Below are 14,912 nucleotides of genomic sequence, written 5' to 3'. Positions count from 1 at the left end.
TCCCTGTCCCCCCCTCTCCCTGTTCCTCCCCACCCCCGCCCCTTGTAGGTCTCTCCCCCCCTCTTCCCACTGTCTCTGACAATTGCAGAGTGCAGGAGCTCTCAGTAGATCAGCTTTATGATTGGTTAGTTTTTTTTAAAAACAGCGCTGCCATCAGTGTCACAGCTGACAGGTGTTTAGAGCAGAGATAATGCCTCCAATTTGGACAAATTCATGGTTTTCAACGGGTTTAAAAAAAAAACGGAACTCACTGGAAAAACCCAAACTTGTCCGAATTTCGGTCGCACTGTCTCTGCTCTAAGCACCTGACAGCTGTGAAACTGACAGCTGTGATTTTCTTGAAGTCTAGAAGAAGCAGCCAATGGGAAATTTCTCATTCTTGAAATTACCAGTCACGGACCTCAAAATCTTTACCATGGACACTAGTGTCTGTATATGGACATGCTGCCGACTCCTGGGCAGTATGTAAAGCAAATACATGGAAGGTATTTAACGTAATGTGGGAAAACAATAGAATATTTAGGTAAACTATTGGGCAGGAACTGGGGCGCTAGGGGGGCAGTGTTTAATCATGTCTTATCACAGATTCAACCAGTTTAGTTAACATTTGAAAAGAGTTAAATGTTCCATGGAAAAGCTGTAAAATGTCCCAGTAACCCTCTAGGAAATCTAACATTTCGGTATAACATTACAATCTTCATTTTTTAATGTCAAAAATGTCCACAGATGGCATTTCCATAGTACCAGGAGCTCAGAGGCCATCACTGATAGTGCAGGATTGGACACCTAGACATGCTTCTACTGCTTGACTAATTATTAATTCAGCCACAACCACTGATCACTTTAGGATCATTCGGGATCCCTTTTCTTTGCCACAAGCCACTCCATTATCATGTCCTGCCATTCTCACCTAACAAGTAAAGTGTGAGGACTTTTGTGCGAATCTTTGTTTCCAAAATTCAGGTTATCTCCTTGACTGCCTCAGCCTTGTGTGCTTCCTCCACATCTTGATAACCCTAGTCCTTTTCTTAGCTCAGCATCATGCTACAACATTCTGTGGCAGCACCCTGCAGTATTTCTCCATCCTTCAGTAGGCTCAACAAGACCACCTTTGTTCCTCTGAACCCCCTACAAACCGAGCTTCAGATCACTCAACTCCTTTCCTTGGTAACATGACTGTAATAAGATGATCAGCAGCCATACAATGCTTCACATACCTTAGCTACACTGCCAATGATACCTTTAAAGATGCTTTTATCATCTAAGACTACTCCTACCACACTCCTTGCTAGCTTCCCATCCTCCACTCTCCAACCTGTCCACTCTCTGCCGCTTCGGTTCATTCACAGAATGTCATGCAAGTGTGCAGTTTTCCTGCTTGAGTAACAACAAAGAAATAAACAGTCCTCCCACGATGCATGTTTAGACCGATATGTGAATCTCTGCTAGTGAAAGGTTTGACAGGTTGCTACTTGTTGCTGAACTATACCTCTTGGCTCTTCTGCTTGTTTGGCCAGTTTTCTAAGGGCTGCAGCAAAGCTGGCTGTATGAGCTCCTCGGGCATTCAGTGTCCCGTGAGATGTCTGACTCCCATTTGTAACAACTGGTCCATTCAGTGAGGAAGGAGTTAGGGGGTTCACAGTTGCTGTGGTCCTCTGTGTTGCTGAGATCATACTGAGAGATGATGACTTTGGCTCATGGCTCATGCCTGCAAGTAAAGACAATCACAATATTAACATTCTTGTTTTAGATAGTAAAAACCATTACTTAAACCTATTCCAATAATTTTGCTAGAAACTTATGCTTTTTTGGTTTTAATGTATTATAGACTTTGGCAGGATTATGATGCAGAAGATAGATTCTATAAACTGGAGCACTCCCCTCAAATTTAAAGTTTGCAGTAGTGTCGACCCAAGTTTAAGTGTGTTCTGTTTACAGCAGCTTCATGTTAATCATGTTTAAGCAGACTCAGGAAATCCTTCCAGCGCTTGCAGAGCTGAAACAACTGATTAGCAGACAAAGGCCACGCTTCATGCCTCACTCCTTTAATCACCTTAAGGTTTACTGTATATAACCAGCAGTCAGTCACATGACAGCTCAAGGGTGCAATAATCCTGGGGCTTTCTGAAGCCTTTTTAAACAGATACCAACGTGTTATTCTGACACAATTGAAGATTTATTGTTATTTTTAAACTTTCTCCCATTTATTTATTTAGAGATACAGCACTGAAACAGGCCCTTCGGCCCACCGAGTCTGTGCCGATCAACAACCACCCATTTATACTAACCCTTGAACTTGTGACGGACGAGGGTGATGAAATTTGTTCTTGCCGCTAGGGTTTCACTGAAAGCCATTTTGAATCAAAATTAAAAGCTTCAATTCCATTGCAAACTTTGGAAATTCCCAAAAGCTACAGATGGGCAAATTATACATTTATCCCTTGTTAACTGGGCTCTAAAATCAAAGAAATTAATGATGAAGGCTCAACCACTGACATTGGTGTGTTTTTTAAATATTAGATTTCTCTTCACATCACCCTAGGCCATGCATCATTCTGCAGCTGAGAATGCATACAACTTGCTGCCTGGCCCTCTGAAGGTAGGCAGGAGTGGATTGAGGTGTCTTTACTCTCCAATTTTCACAACTCAGCCAAAATCGAGTCCTTAATTTTTAGCGGGGTTGCTGTAGTGTCCTGGTAAGATGACATCTATGCTGTTGAACACTTCTAGTGGTATCTTAGAACAATTGAATGAGCCCAGAACATTTGTATTTTAAACAATGTCAACTGGCATTAAATTTAACAAAGCAGATCAGTGTTGGTCAGCTCCCTCAGACGGCCACAGTTTTGAATGCCAAGGCCGTAAATCTATTATTTACATAAAATCTTGTCTGAATGCACTTCCTGTCAGTTTTTTTCCATTATGGATAACTATGTCCACATTTTGAATGAAAACTGCTCAGCTAAGCTATTACTGCTGAAATTATTCACTCTTGCCTGTGGTGGCGCTATGGCACTACAACCAGCAAGAGGGTGTAATTACAAGCTTATCTTACAAATGTATTTTTGATTTGTTCATGGGATGTGGGCATCACAGGCAAAGCCAGCATTTATTGCCCATTCCTAATTGCCGTTGAGAAGGTGGTGCTGAGCCGCCTTCTTGAACCGCTGCTGTCCGTGTGGTGCAGGTACTCCTACAGTGCTGTTAGGGAGGGAGTTCCAGGATTTTGACCCAGCCATAGTGAAGGAACAGCGATATAGATCCAAATCAGAATGGTGTGTGGCTGGGAGGGGATCTTGGAGGTAGTGTGTTCCCATGCATCTGCTGTCCTTATTCTTCTAGGTGGTAGAAGTTGAGGTCTTGGGAGGCACTATCGAAGGAGGCTTGGCCAGTTGCTGCAGTGCACACTGCAGCCACTGTGCACTGGTGGTGGAGGAAGTGAATGTTCAAGGTGGTGGATGGGGTGTCAATCAAGCAGGCTGTGTAGCAGCTGCACTCATCCAGGTAAATGGAGAGTATTCCATCACACTTGTGCCTTAAAGATGGTAGATGGACTTTGATGAGTCAGGAGGTGAGTTACTTGCCTCAGAATACCCAGCCTTTGACCTGTTCTGGTAGCCACAGCATTTATGTGGGTGGTCCAATTAAGTTTCTGGTCAACGGTAACCCCTAGGATGGTGTGGGATTCAATGATGGTGATGCAGTTGAATGTCAAAGGGAGAGAGTTACATTCTCTCTTGTTAGAGATGGTCATTGCCTGGTGAGAATGAGGTCAAGTACTTTTTCCCTGATAGTTCTCTCAGCACTTGCAAGCCCAGTCTGACAGCTATGTCCTTCATTACTCAGCCAGTTCGGTCAGCAACAGTGCTACCGAACTACTCTTGGTGATGAACATTGAAGTTTCCCACCCAGAATGCATTCTGTTCCCTTGATACCCTCAGTGCCTCTTCCAAGTGGTGTCCAGCATGGAGGACCACTGATTCATCAGTTGAGGGAGGGTGGCAGATGTTCATCAAGTAATTTGTCCTCAGATGTGGACAATATTGGCAGGGCTGCAATTATTGCCCATTCCTATTTGCAATGAGAAGGCCGCAGCTGGCCTTCTTATTGAGCTACCCCAGTCCTGTGGTGATGGTGCTCGCACAATGGCTGGGAAATTCCAGAATATTGACTGAGCATTTTCATACCTCTGGCTGTTAGTTAAATATTTTCCAACAGCATTTACATGATAGTGGGATGGTGTCTGTAATCTCGATCTGCAGTAGGTTGGGCCATTTTTTTCAAGAAATATTTCACAAACACCCTTTTGAGAGAAATTTATTACATCTTTTGTTCAATTTGGTCACAGCAATTTTCAATTAAGTGCAGATAATTACTTCTGATCACAATAAAACAAAACCTATGTTACAAAAACTGTATGAGACTGAGATAGTATCATAACCAATTAATTAAATTTAGAGCTAGGCCATTTAGGAGCAAAATCAGGAGCTCCCACAAAGTGTCATGGAAATCTAGAACTCTCTTCCCAAAAGGCTGTGGATGCTGGGTCAATTGGAATTTTTATGACCGAGGTCACAAATCTTCGTTAGGTATAGGTATTAAGGGATATGGAGCAAAGGTGGGAAAATGAAGTTGAGTTACAAATCAGCCATGATCGCATAGAATAGTGGGACAGACTAAAGGGGCTGAAAGGCTGATGGCTGTTCCTATGTATTTTTCTTTTCAACAAATCAGCTAAAGACGAATGATATTTTGTACACAGATTATAGTTGTGTCAGCTGTGGCTGAGTTGGTAGCACTCTCCCCTCAGTGTCAGGTGGTTCTGGGTTCAAGTTCCACTCCAGGACTTAAGCACAAAAATCTACACTGATACTCCAGCGCAGTACTGAGGGAGTGCTGTGCTGTCCTTTGGATGAGATGTTAAGCTGTCTGCCCCCTTGCGGGGATGTAAAAGATCCCAGGGCACTCTTTTGAACAAGAGTAGGGGAGTTATCCCTGGTGTCCTGGCCAATATTTATCCCTCAATCAACATCCGAAATACAGATTATCCAGTAATTATCACATTGCTGCTTGTGGGGTTTTGCTGTGTGCAAATTAGCCACAGCGTTTTCTATATTACAACAGTGATTACACTTCAAAAGTACTTCACTGATTTTAAAGCACTCTGGGACATCATGAGGGTGTATAATGCAAATCTTTTTTTTTCTTTTTAGGACCCACCTCTTTATAAGGTTATCTTTGGGAGCCACATTAAATGTATCTAATTAAGTGCAGTATGTTATAATGGGTTGTTATATATGGCGTATTTAGTTGTGAAGAAACAGTACACCATGTGTACTGGAGATTTGGACACAATAGAGCATTATAGTGAGGCCCAATTGCAATAACTTTCAAGGATTCATGGAGCCACAAATCTACTAAACACTGTCAAATATGGTAGAATCAGGGTAATAGTCACACCATCCCTTCCCCAACCCCTCTCCCCCGCCCCACTGCCCTGCCCACATCACCCCCCTACACCCACCATCATCACAATTTCTATGAGCCTGGCTATCTGGAATAATTACCAGTTGCTGGTCAGACAAGCCTACATAAAGCTGTTATTCATTTACTGGATTTGGTGCATAATTAATTCAGACTATAAAAGAAAGAAAAATTTGCATTTATATAGCACCTTTCATGACCTTAGGATGTCCCAAAGTGCTTTAAAACCAATTATCTGCATTTGAAGTACAGTCATTGTTGTAAGGTTGAAACTGTGGCAGCCAATTTGTGCCCAAGGTCCCACAATCAGCAATGTGATAAAGACCAGATCATCTGTTTTAGTTACAAAATTAAAATATTGTGAATGCTGCAAATCTGAAATCAAAATAGAAAATGCTGGAAACACTCCACAGTCTGGCATTGTCTGCGGAGAGAGAAAGAGCGAACGTTTCAGGTCGATAACCTTTCATCAGAACTGACACAGACCTGAAATGTTAACTGTTTCTCTCAGACCTGCTGAGTATTTCCAGTGTTTTTTCTGCTTTTATCTATTTTAGTTATGTTGATTGAGGGTTAAATTCAGGACACCGGGGTGAACTCCCCTGCTTTTCTTAAAAATAGTGTCATCGGATCTTTCTCATTCACCTGAGAGGGTAAACGGAGCCTTAGTTTAACATCTCTACCAAAAGATAGCACATCTGACAATACAGCACTCCCTCAGTACTGCACGAGAAGTGTCAGACTAAATTATGTGCTTGCGTCTATGAAGGAGAGCTTGAATCTATAAACTTCTGACTCAGAGGTGACAGCGCTAACATTGAACCAATGCTGACACCGAGTAATGAAATTCCTATACACACTAAAGAAAAGAGGTCTGAAATTTCTAGGCCTAGGGTCCCCCATTGTGGGCAAGCAGAGGCAGAATTTGGGGTCTGAACCTGAATAGTGTGAAGGAAAGCCTTAGACTACAGGACGATATAGATGGGCTGGTAAGATGGGCGGAGCAGTGGCAAATGGAGTTTAATCCTGAGAAGTGTAAGGTGATGCACTTTGGGAGGTCTAACAAGGCAAGGGAATATACAGTGGATGGTAGGACCCTAGGGAGTACAGAGGGTCAGAGGGACCTTGGGGTGCTTGTCCATAGATCACTGAAGGCAGCAGCACAGGCAGATAAGGTGGTTAGGAAGGCATACGGGATATTTGCCTTTATTAGCCGAGGCATAGAATATAAGAGCAGTGGGGTAATGATGGAACATTTATAAAACGCTGGTTAGGCCACAGTTGGAGTACTGTGTACAGTTCTGGTCGCCACACTATCGGAAGGATGTGATTGCACTGGAGAGGGTGCAGTGGAGATTCATCAGGATGTTGCCTGGGCTGGAGCATTTCAGTTATGAAGACAGACTAGATAGACTGGGGTTGTTTTCCTTGGAGCAGAGAAGCCTGAGGGGGGTCTTGATTGAGATATACAAAATTATGAGGGGCATTAATAGAATAGATAGGAAGAAACTTTTTCCCTTAGCGGAGAGGTCAATAACTAGGGGGCATAGATTTAAGGTAAGGGGCAGGAGGCTTAGAGGGGAGTTGAGGAGGAATTTTTTCACCCAGAGGATAGTTGGAATCTGGAACACACTGCCTGAAGGGGTGGTAGAGGCAGGAACACTCACGACATTCAAGAAATATTTAGATGAGCACTTGAAACGCCATAACATACAAGGCTACGGGCCAAGTGTGGGGAAATGGGATTAGTTAGGACGTGTGCTTGATGGTCAGCGCAGGCGCATTGGGCCGAAGGGCCTGTTTCTGTGCTGTAAAACTCTGTGACTCTATGTAGTCGGGTCTGGTCGGGTTCGGATCGGGTAGCAAGGCTTTATCATGATGTATACTTTTCAGAGGTTCACCACCTAGCTGATATCTCAAGTCTTCTCAAAAGCTCGAAAAGTCAAAAAGTCTGGGAAGGTTGGATTAATTAACAGAACTTTTGATATTTTAATCTCTGTCAAATCTAACCTATACCACCCTGAATGGAGAGGTAAAACAAAGTGGTGTGGGTCCTGTGTTTTATATTGTGGGGGAATAAGAAAGCCCTGTACAGCACAGCCTGCTTGCAGCAACATGGCCACATTTTGATGTGAGTGTTTGGCGTGTGGTTTCCCAGAACTTGTCGAGTTAAATATACTCCTACCATTTGTGGGGGATGTTGAAGAAGGAAATGAAGTTACTCACAAATGGCCAGTTGTGCATTTCTAACTGTGGAAGAAATGTGTTACTCATGGAAATGACTGTGGGCGCCCATGTTAACAACTCAGGTACAGTACTGTGAATAGAGTCTTCCTGATGATACTGTCTATTCCAGTTACAATGACATCTTATTAGAAAATGCAGTTTTATTTGTCTTGACCTACGTCATGTAACGTGGCACATTTGGACTCTCTCGTTATCTTATGAGTTTTATTGATATGCGAGCAGTTTTGTTATTATGATCAAATGCATGTTATTTGAAACAGTGCACATCCTTTTAATTCAATGAATCTGATTGATAATTTCACTGTTTGAAGGATCCATATTTCAAAGCAGTGAGAAAATCATCAATAATTCACACAAGCAATATAACACTTGATAGCCAGCAGCACTTTGCAGGGGTGCCAGAATTTATTTGAAGGATGCACTTAACGTCCTACCAGGAGACAGGTCTATAGAATGAAGAGAGTAATTGAAAGGAAAGAGCATCATAATTCACCTCTGCCTGAAATGCTCATGAGTTACAAGTTCTCACATTAAGGTGTTCTCCATGTATCCCTTCCTTATGGGAGTTCTAAAACAATCTTTATCGGCAAAAAGCACAGTAACTTGAAGCACACCTTCTCATTCAGAATAAAGATAGCTTATTCAACTGTTAACTGTACAGTCCAGTTCTGAGTTGGTTGCCGAAGATGCAAACAGGACACTGAGGAAAGGGAGGTGCGGGGGGGGGGGGGGGGGGGGGGGGGGGGTTGCGGTTGGCGGTGCAGCGCTGCTGGTTGGAATTTGTCTCTTCAAGGCAGAGTTATGGTGGGCCAGGCCGTCCTCCCATGCCCTCTGTACCTGCCCCAGCCCTGACCAATTTTCCTTGGATACCATTGCAGCACCAGAAGATTTGGCGAGGCACCTTGAAGGGATGAATGCCTCGAAGAAAACTGAAGTCCATTTTAAGAACAGAGCCTTCAACAGGCAGAATGGAAAGAGGAATTAGAATGGGAAAGGAGCAGAACTCGGAAGGTGGTGAATTTAAAATTGAACACATCAGCATATTGCGTTGAGTTGGAGCGCCTGAAAGAACTTCACTAATTAAATACTTTTGAGATGAGTCAGTCACTATTACAATGCAGGCAAACTACACAGTGTTCATAGATTAGACCCGGGATACATTGCCACATTCATCTATTTATCATCTGTGACTCAAATTATTCTTGATGTCAGTCAAGCAGCTTCGGAAAGAAGCTGCAAAGACTGACGTATATATTTCATTTTTAATTTAATTCCGATAAGTTCTGCTACATTCAAACAAAAAGAAACATAACAAGTTCTTACACTTCCGAAACCTGGATTTGAATCCAGTTTATACTGATGGGATAGGAGTTTCCTCTCTCTATTGACTACAAGGGTCAGTCTCAAACCAACTCCAAGTAGATGCAGGTCCACATCAGAACACTATCGTGATTGCCCTTGACATCAAGGCAGCATTTGACTGGGTGTGGCATCAAGGAGCCCGAGCAAAATTGAAGTCAATGGGAATCAGGGGGAAATCTCTCCACTGGTTGGAGTCATACCTAGCACAAAGGAAGATGGTTGTGGTTGTTGGAGGCCAAACATCTAAGCTTCAGGAGATCATTGCAGGCGTTCCTCAGGATAGTGTCCGAAGTCCAAACATCTTCAGCTACTTATTTTTTATTCTTTCATGGGATGTGGGTGTCGCTGGCAAGGCCAGAATTTGTTGTCCATCCCTAATTGCCCTTGATGACTTAGTGGCTTACTAGGCTATTTCAGAGAGCAGTTAATAGTCAACCATATTACTGTGGGTCTGGAGTCACATGTCGATCAGACCAGGTAAGGACGGCAGATTTCCTTTCCTAAAGGACATTAGTGAATCAGATGGGTTTTTACGACAATCAATGATAGTTTCATGGAACCATTATTGAAGCCAGATTTTTATTAATTAATTGAATTTAAATCCCACCAGCTGCCATGGTGGGATTTGAACATGTGCCCCCAGCGCATTATCCTGGGCCTCTGGATTACTAGTTCAGTGACCACCCCTACACCATCATCTGCCCCTAATCAATAACCTTCCCTCCAACATAGGGTCATCAGCAGAATGTTCAGAACCATTTGTGACTCCTTAGATACTGAAGCGGTCCATGTCCATACGCAAAAAGACCTGGACAACATCCAGGCTTGGGCTGATAAGTGGCAAGTAACATCTGCGCCACACAAGTGCCAGCAATGACCAGTTCCAAGAAGAGAGAAGCTAACCACCTCCCCTTGACATTCAATGGTGTTACCATCGCTGAATCCCCCAACATCAACACCCTGGGAGTTACCATTGACCAGAAATGTAATTGGACTAGCTATATAAATACTGTGGCTACAAGAGCAGGTCAGAAACTGGGAATTCTGTGGTGAGTAACTCACCTCCTGACTCCCCAAACTTGTCCACCATCTGCAAGGCACAAGTCAGGAGTGTGAAGAAATACTCTCCACTTGCCTGGATGGGTACAGTCCCAAAAACGCTCAAGATGCTTGCCACCACCCAGGACAAAGCAGCCCAATTGATCGGAACTCCATTAACCACCTTAACATTCACTCTCCCCACTACTGGTGCACAGTGGCAGTAGTGTGTACCATATGTAAGATGCACTGCAGCAACTCGCCAAGCCTCCTTTCAGCACATCTTCCAAACCCACAACCTCTACCACCTAGAAGGACAAGGGCAGCAGACGTATGGGAACACCACCACCTGCAAGTTCCCCTCCAAGTCACACCCCATCCTGTCATTTTTTTGATTTTTATCATGGGATGTGCCAGCATTTGCTGGCCGTCCCTAATTGCTCTTGAACTGAGTGAGTTGCTGGGCCATGTCAGTGGGCAGTTAATATTCAACTACATTGTTGGGGGTCTGGAGTCACATGTAGGTAAGTTAAGATGGCAGATTTCCTTCTCTAAAGGACATTAGTAAACCAGATGGGCTTTTATGACAATCGCTGATATTTCATGGCACCATTACTGCGAGTAGCTTTCGATTCCAGGTTTTTATTAATTAATTGAATTTTAATTCCACCAGCTGCCGTGGTAGGATTTTAGCCCATGTCCCCAGGGCATTAGCATGGGCCTCTGGATTACTAGTCCAGTGACATTACCACTACACCACCATCGCCCTGAACCACCTCGCCATTCCTTCACTATCATTGGGTCAAAAACCTGAAGCTCCCCCACCCCCCCCCACCCAGTCAGCACTGTGAGTGTACCTACACCAGATTGCCTGCAGCGGTTCAAGAAAGCAGATCACCGCCAACTATTCAAGGGCAATTAAGGGATTGGCAACAAATGCTGGCTTTGCCAGTGATGCCCACATCCCATGAAAGAATAAAACCAATCCTCAAATTTGACATCAAGCTGGTAAATCTTGCTGGGAACTGTATATGGTGTGGGAAATGGAACAGCTCACACTGCTGCAGTAAATCCTGGCACACATTGTTGGGACAAAGTACAGGGAGCTTAACTGTATCTCTCAGCCATAGTTATGCCTACCTTGGAGGTGCTTGATGCTGACCTAGGTACCTGAGTGGGGCAGGTGCTCTATTAGCCAGCATTACTATCCCTTGCTTTAAAAAGCACAGTAAAAATAATCACCATTTTTGAAAAATAAACATGCTTATTTCAGCAAAGATTATATATTTTTTGTAACTATTGATTCCATTCTTTAATTCACCTGTTCCCACTATGCACACACACCCAAAAACAAATACTTGTCCTTTAAAAGCCTCCTTTATTGAGAAGGCAGAGTGTCATAACTGTGGCCATCTGATATGAAGCACTCTTGTAGTTGGACAGAATAAGCAAAGTATGATACTCATTTCCCTTTGACATCTATGTACACAGCACACATAGTTATGCTGCCTCAATTCACCAAAACAGAAATGTCTAAAGTTGTGAGTTTGATAGTTGAAAGCAATAGCTACATTAATATATTTTTATACCTGCGTTTGTCAGGATTTACTCTACCAACTGATGACCCAAATGCAGGTATCCAATCGCCATAAAGGTGGGCGAATGAAGATGAATACCTGAGAAATACTTCAAGTAAATTGCTGAGTGATGGGAGAGGCTGGGGAAAGTAGTCAGGGCACCAACACATCAGCCTCTCTGAAAATGAGAATATCAGCTACAACTACAAGGCCATCCACTGACGTGTATATGCTTTTAACGTGTTTGAAAGTAGCAAAAAATGTCCTAACCAAAAAAACGGCTGTGATTTCAAGATGGAAATTTGATATTGAGACCATTTATTGAATCTTTTCATCAAATATTCTTTCCTCAATTATTCTGCTAAAGTAGTAACGTGCGTGTTCCTCACAAATATCCAACGAAAAATCCTCCTTCCACCTCATCTCCACATTTTTCTGTCAATATAAATATAATTGAACCTCAACATTGGGGTAAACCAGTTGGTGGAGTAAATCCTGACAGACTACAAGTGAAAACATCCTAGTGTAGCTTTCAACAATACGATCAAGATACATTGAACAGTGCTTCAGAACCAGTGTCAATGGGATTAAGGATTAGCTTAATTTGGTTGCATTTTGCTTGTGCACTTGTACCATGTTCAAACAAATAAGCACTTTGCTGATTTTGCAAACTGCAAAGCGCCCCAATGTATTTTTAAAATGATTGTTACTGGTGACTCATTTGTCCCTATGTGCTACTGTGTATTGCATAGGAAACAGTAGTTTTATTTTCTTCCCATACGAGAACTATTTTCGTTACTCAAGTCAGTCATGACACTGCAAAACATCCAAGAACATTGAGAACACTTGCATAGATATACAGCCTGTCATACTAAGCAGGCTCCAGCATCAATATTAGGTCAGTCGAATATCATCACTTCTCCTGACATTTCCTGTTGGAGTTCACTTTCCAACAGAAAATGTACTCTGGGAAAAATGCAGTGAGTTTGCCCAAGAATACAAGAGGTCATAAAACTTCAATGGCAGCAAATATTTGAATTTGACTGCAAGTTGAACATAGATTTTGATAAAATTGATAGTGTGTCTTGTTCAAAATGTCTGTAAGATAGCTTTGATGATACAGGAAGTTACTTCTACTGCCTGAGATCCCAGAACTGTTACTACACATTTACTAGCACTGTACAACATATTGCTTTCCATTTACTTCAGTGAAAAGTCAAATACTTCAATATTAAATGAGGTCGATGTGCGCCACAGGTCATCTCACGCACTCATTTGTCCACAATATTTAGAAGGAAAACGCAAAGCTCTGTAAGCTGCCGCAAAATGTACCTTTCAGATGCTCTTTTTTTTTTGGATGTACCAACATTATGCCTTGGTTCTTTATGCCTGGGATTTCCCATGTGGGGAACTCCCAAACCCAATGGTGCTATGCAAGGGAAACAGAGTCATGTGGGCAGTCATGCAAAGAAGGAAAGATAAATCATGAAAGGAAGCAGAAAGAACTTGTATTTATATTATGCATTTCATGGCTGCAGGACGTTTCAAAGCACTTTGGAGCCAATGAAATACTTTTGAATTTTTACTAAGGTTGAAGTAACGCAGACCCTTCTCTCATACCTTACAACAGCCAATTCCAATCACCCTAGACAGAAATGTGAAAGTAGGTTGTATTCCTTTTTGGATGGGAGAAAGGTGGGCGGCACAGTGGCGCAGTGGTTAGCACCGCAGCCTCACAGCTCCAGCGACCTGGGTTCAATTCTGGGTACTGCCTGTGTGGAGGTTGCAAGTTCTCCCTGTGTCTGCGTGTGTTTCCTCCGGTTGCTCTGGTTTCCTCCCACATGCCAAAGACTTGCAGGTTGATAGATAAATTGGCCATTATAAATTGTCCCTAGTTTAGGTAGGTGGTAGGGAAATATAGGGACAGGTGGGGATGTGGTAGGAATATGGAATTAGTGTAGGATTAGTATAAATGGGTGGTTGATGGTCGGAATAGACTCGGTGGGCCGAAGGGCCTGTTTCAGTGCTGTATCTCTAAACTAAACTAAAAAATAATGGGTGAGGGGATGTAATCTAAAGGGGATGAATAATTACATTTTGTGTACACCTTTTTTTTGAAAAAAGAAGCTCCTTTTCTTCACAATGAATGGAAAACTGAATCACATTCATTTTTGGTGCTCACAGTTCAGTGATATTTGAGTATAAATCTGTCAAAAGTATGCTAATGGAATGAGCTATTGGCTGAAAGAGTCACACAGCCTTATTAATGCCCTACTGGCACTGCACACATGTGCTTTGTTTTTCTTATAGATTGGGGTTCCTCATCTCTCAGCTGCTTTCAACGGGAAAATAAATAGGAGAAAAAGAAACAAAGGTCTAACCTTCGGCGAATTACTTTCAACCCACATCCCTCCCTGACCTTTTTTTAACAGCTCTGAAAAGTGAAACTTTGGTCGTTAGTCAGATTCTAGGAGGTCTGTTGTATTTGGGATCTTTCAGGGCTAGATTAAAGCTTCCAAGGACAGGAAATAGAACCACCAGGTCAACAGCAGCTTCAGCTCGTGGCAGGCCCAAAGAACATAGGCCTAAATGATGAAGCAGGCTCACAGCAGCGACAAGTTTGTTCATGTTTAGAGCTTGATTTTTAATTCTACAGTGGTGTCGAAGTTATCAAAATGACAATCCGGACTCAGACTAAGAAACGACAACAGTTTCCTTTGAAACTGTGAGGAATACTTATTCTTGCAGTGGTAGCGTTCTGTTGAAACACTGGGCTGAATTTTTAAATTGCTGCAGAAGCAGCAACGGAGGCTGACAAGCCTGTAATTTCCTGACACCGGCCAGCGTGCTGGTCTCCCATCATGGTCCCGCCTACTGGCCATTTTTGTTCGGGGGCAGCGGCGGTGGGGGTGTGGGGGTTTTGATGGCTACCCTCCCACAAGCCTATTAAGTCCCACTGAGGCCGAAACATGGCGAAGTGATGGAGGCCGCCTCCCGGTGGCAGACCAGGAGGGGAGGTCAGCCCCCCATCCCAACTAGGAAACCACCCCCTGCACCTGTTTTCGGGGTTGAACTTAGAAAAATTCAAAGTAATCAGGCAGAGTCAACATGGTTTTGTGAAAGGGAAATCAAGTTTAACCAATTTATTGGAGTTCTTTGAGGGAGATACATGTGCTGTGGATAAAGGGGCTTTACTGTACTTAG

General features: G+C 43.0%; 1 protein-coding gene across 3 annotated transcripts in view; it reads right to left on the bottom strand.

The window, feature by feature from the left end:
* Positions 1 to 14,912, bottom strand: part of LOC137383387 (genetic suppressor element 1-like) — a 319,556-nt gene that overhangs the window by 129,166 nt on the left and 175,478 nt on the right. For all 3 annotated transcript variants that reach the window (XM_068056168.1, XM_068056178.1, XM_068056185.1), the window contains one exon: positions 1,490 to 1,708. In XM_068056168.1, coding sequence (XP_067912269.1) covers positions 1,490 to 1,708 — 219 coding nt within the window. The remainder of the gene's footprint in view (positions 1 to 1,489; positions 1,709 to 14,912) is intronic.

This window comes from Heterodontus francisci, chromosome 2, assembly GCF_036365525.1.
Source record: "Heterodontus francisci isolate sHetFra1 chromosome 2, sHetFra1.hap1, whole genome shotgun sequence".
NCBI classification, from domain to species: domain Eukaryota; kingdom Metazoa; phylum Chordata; class Chondrichthyes; order Heterodontiformes; family Heterodontidae; genus Heterodontus; species Heterodontus francisci.
This window is presented reverse-complemented; position numbering and strand designations above follow the sequence as displayed.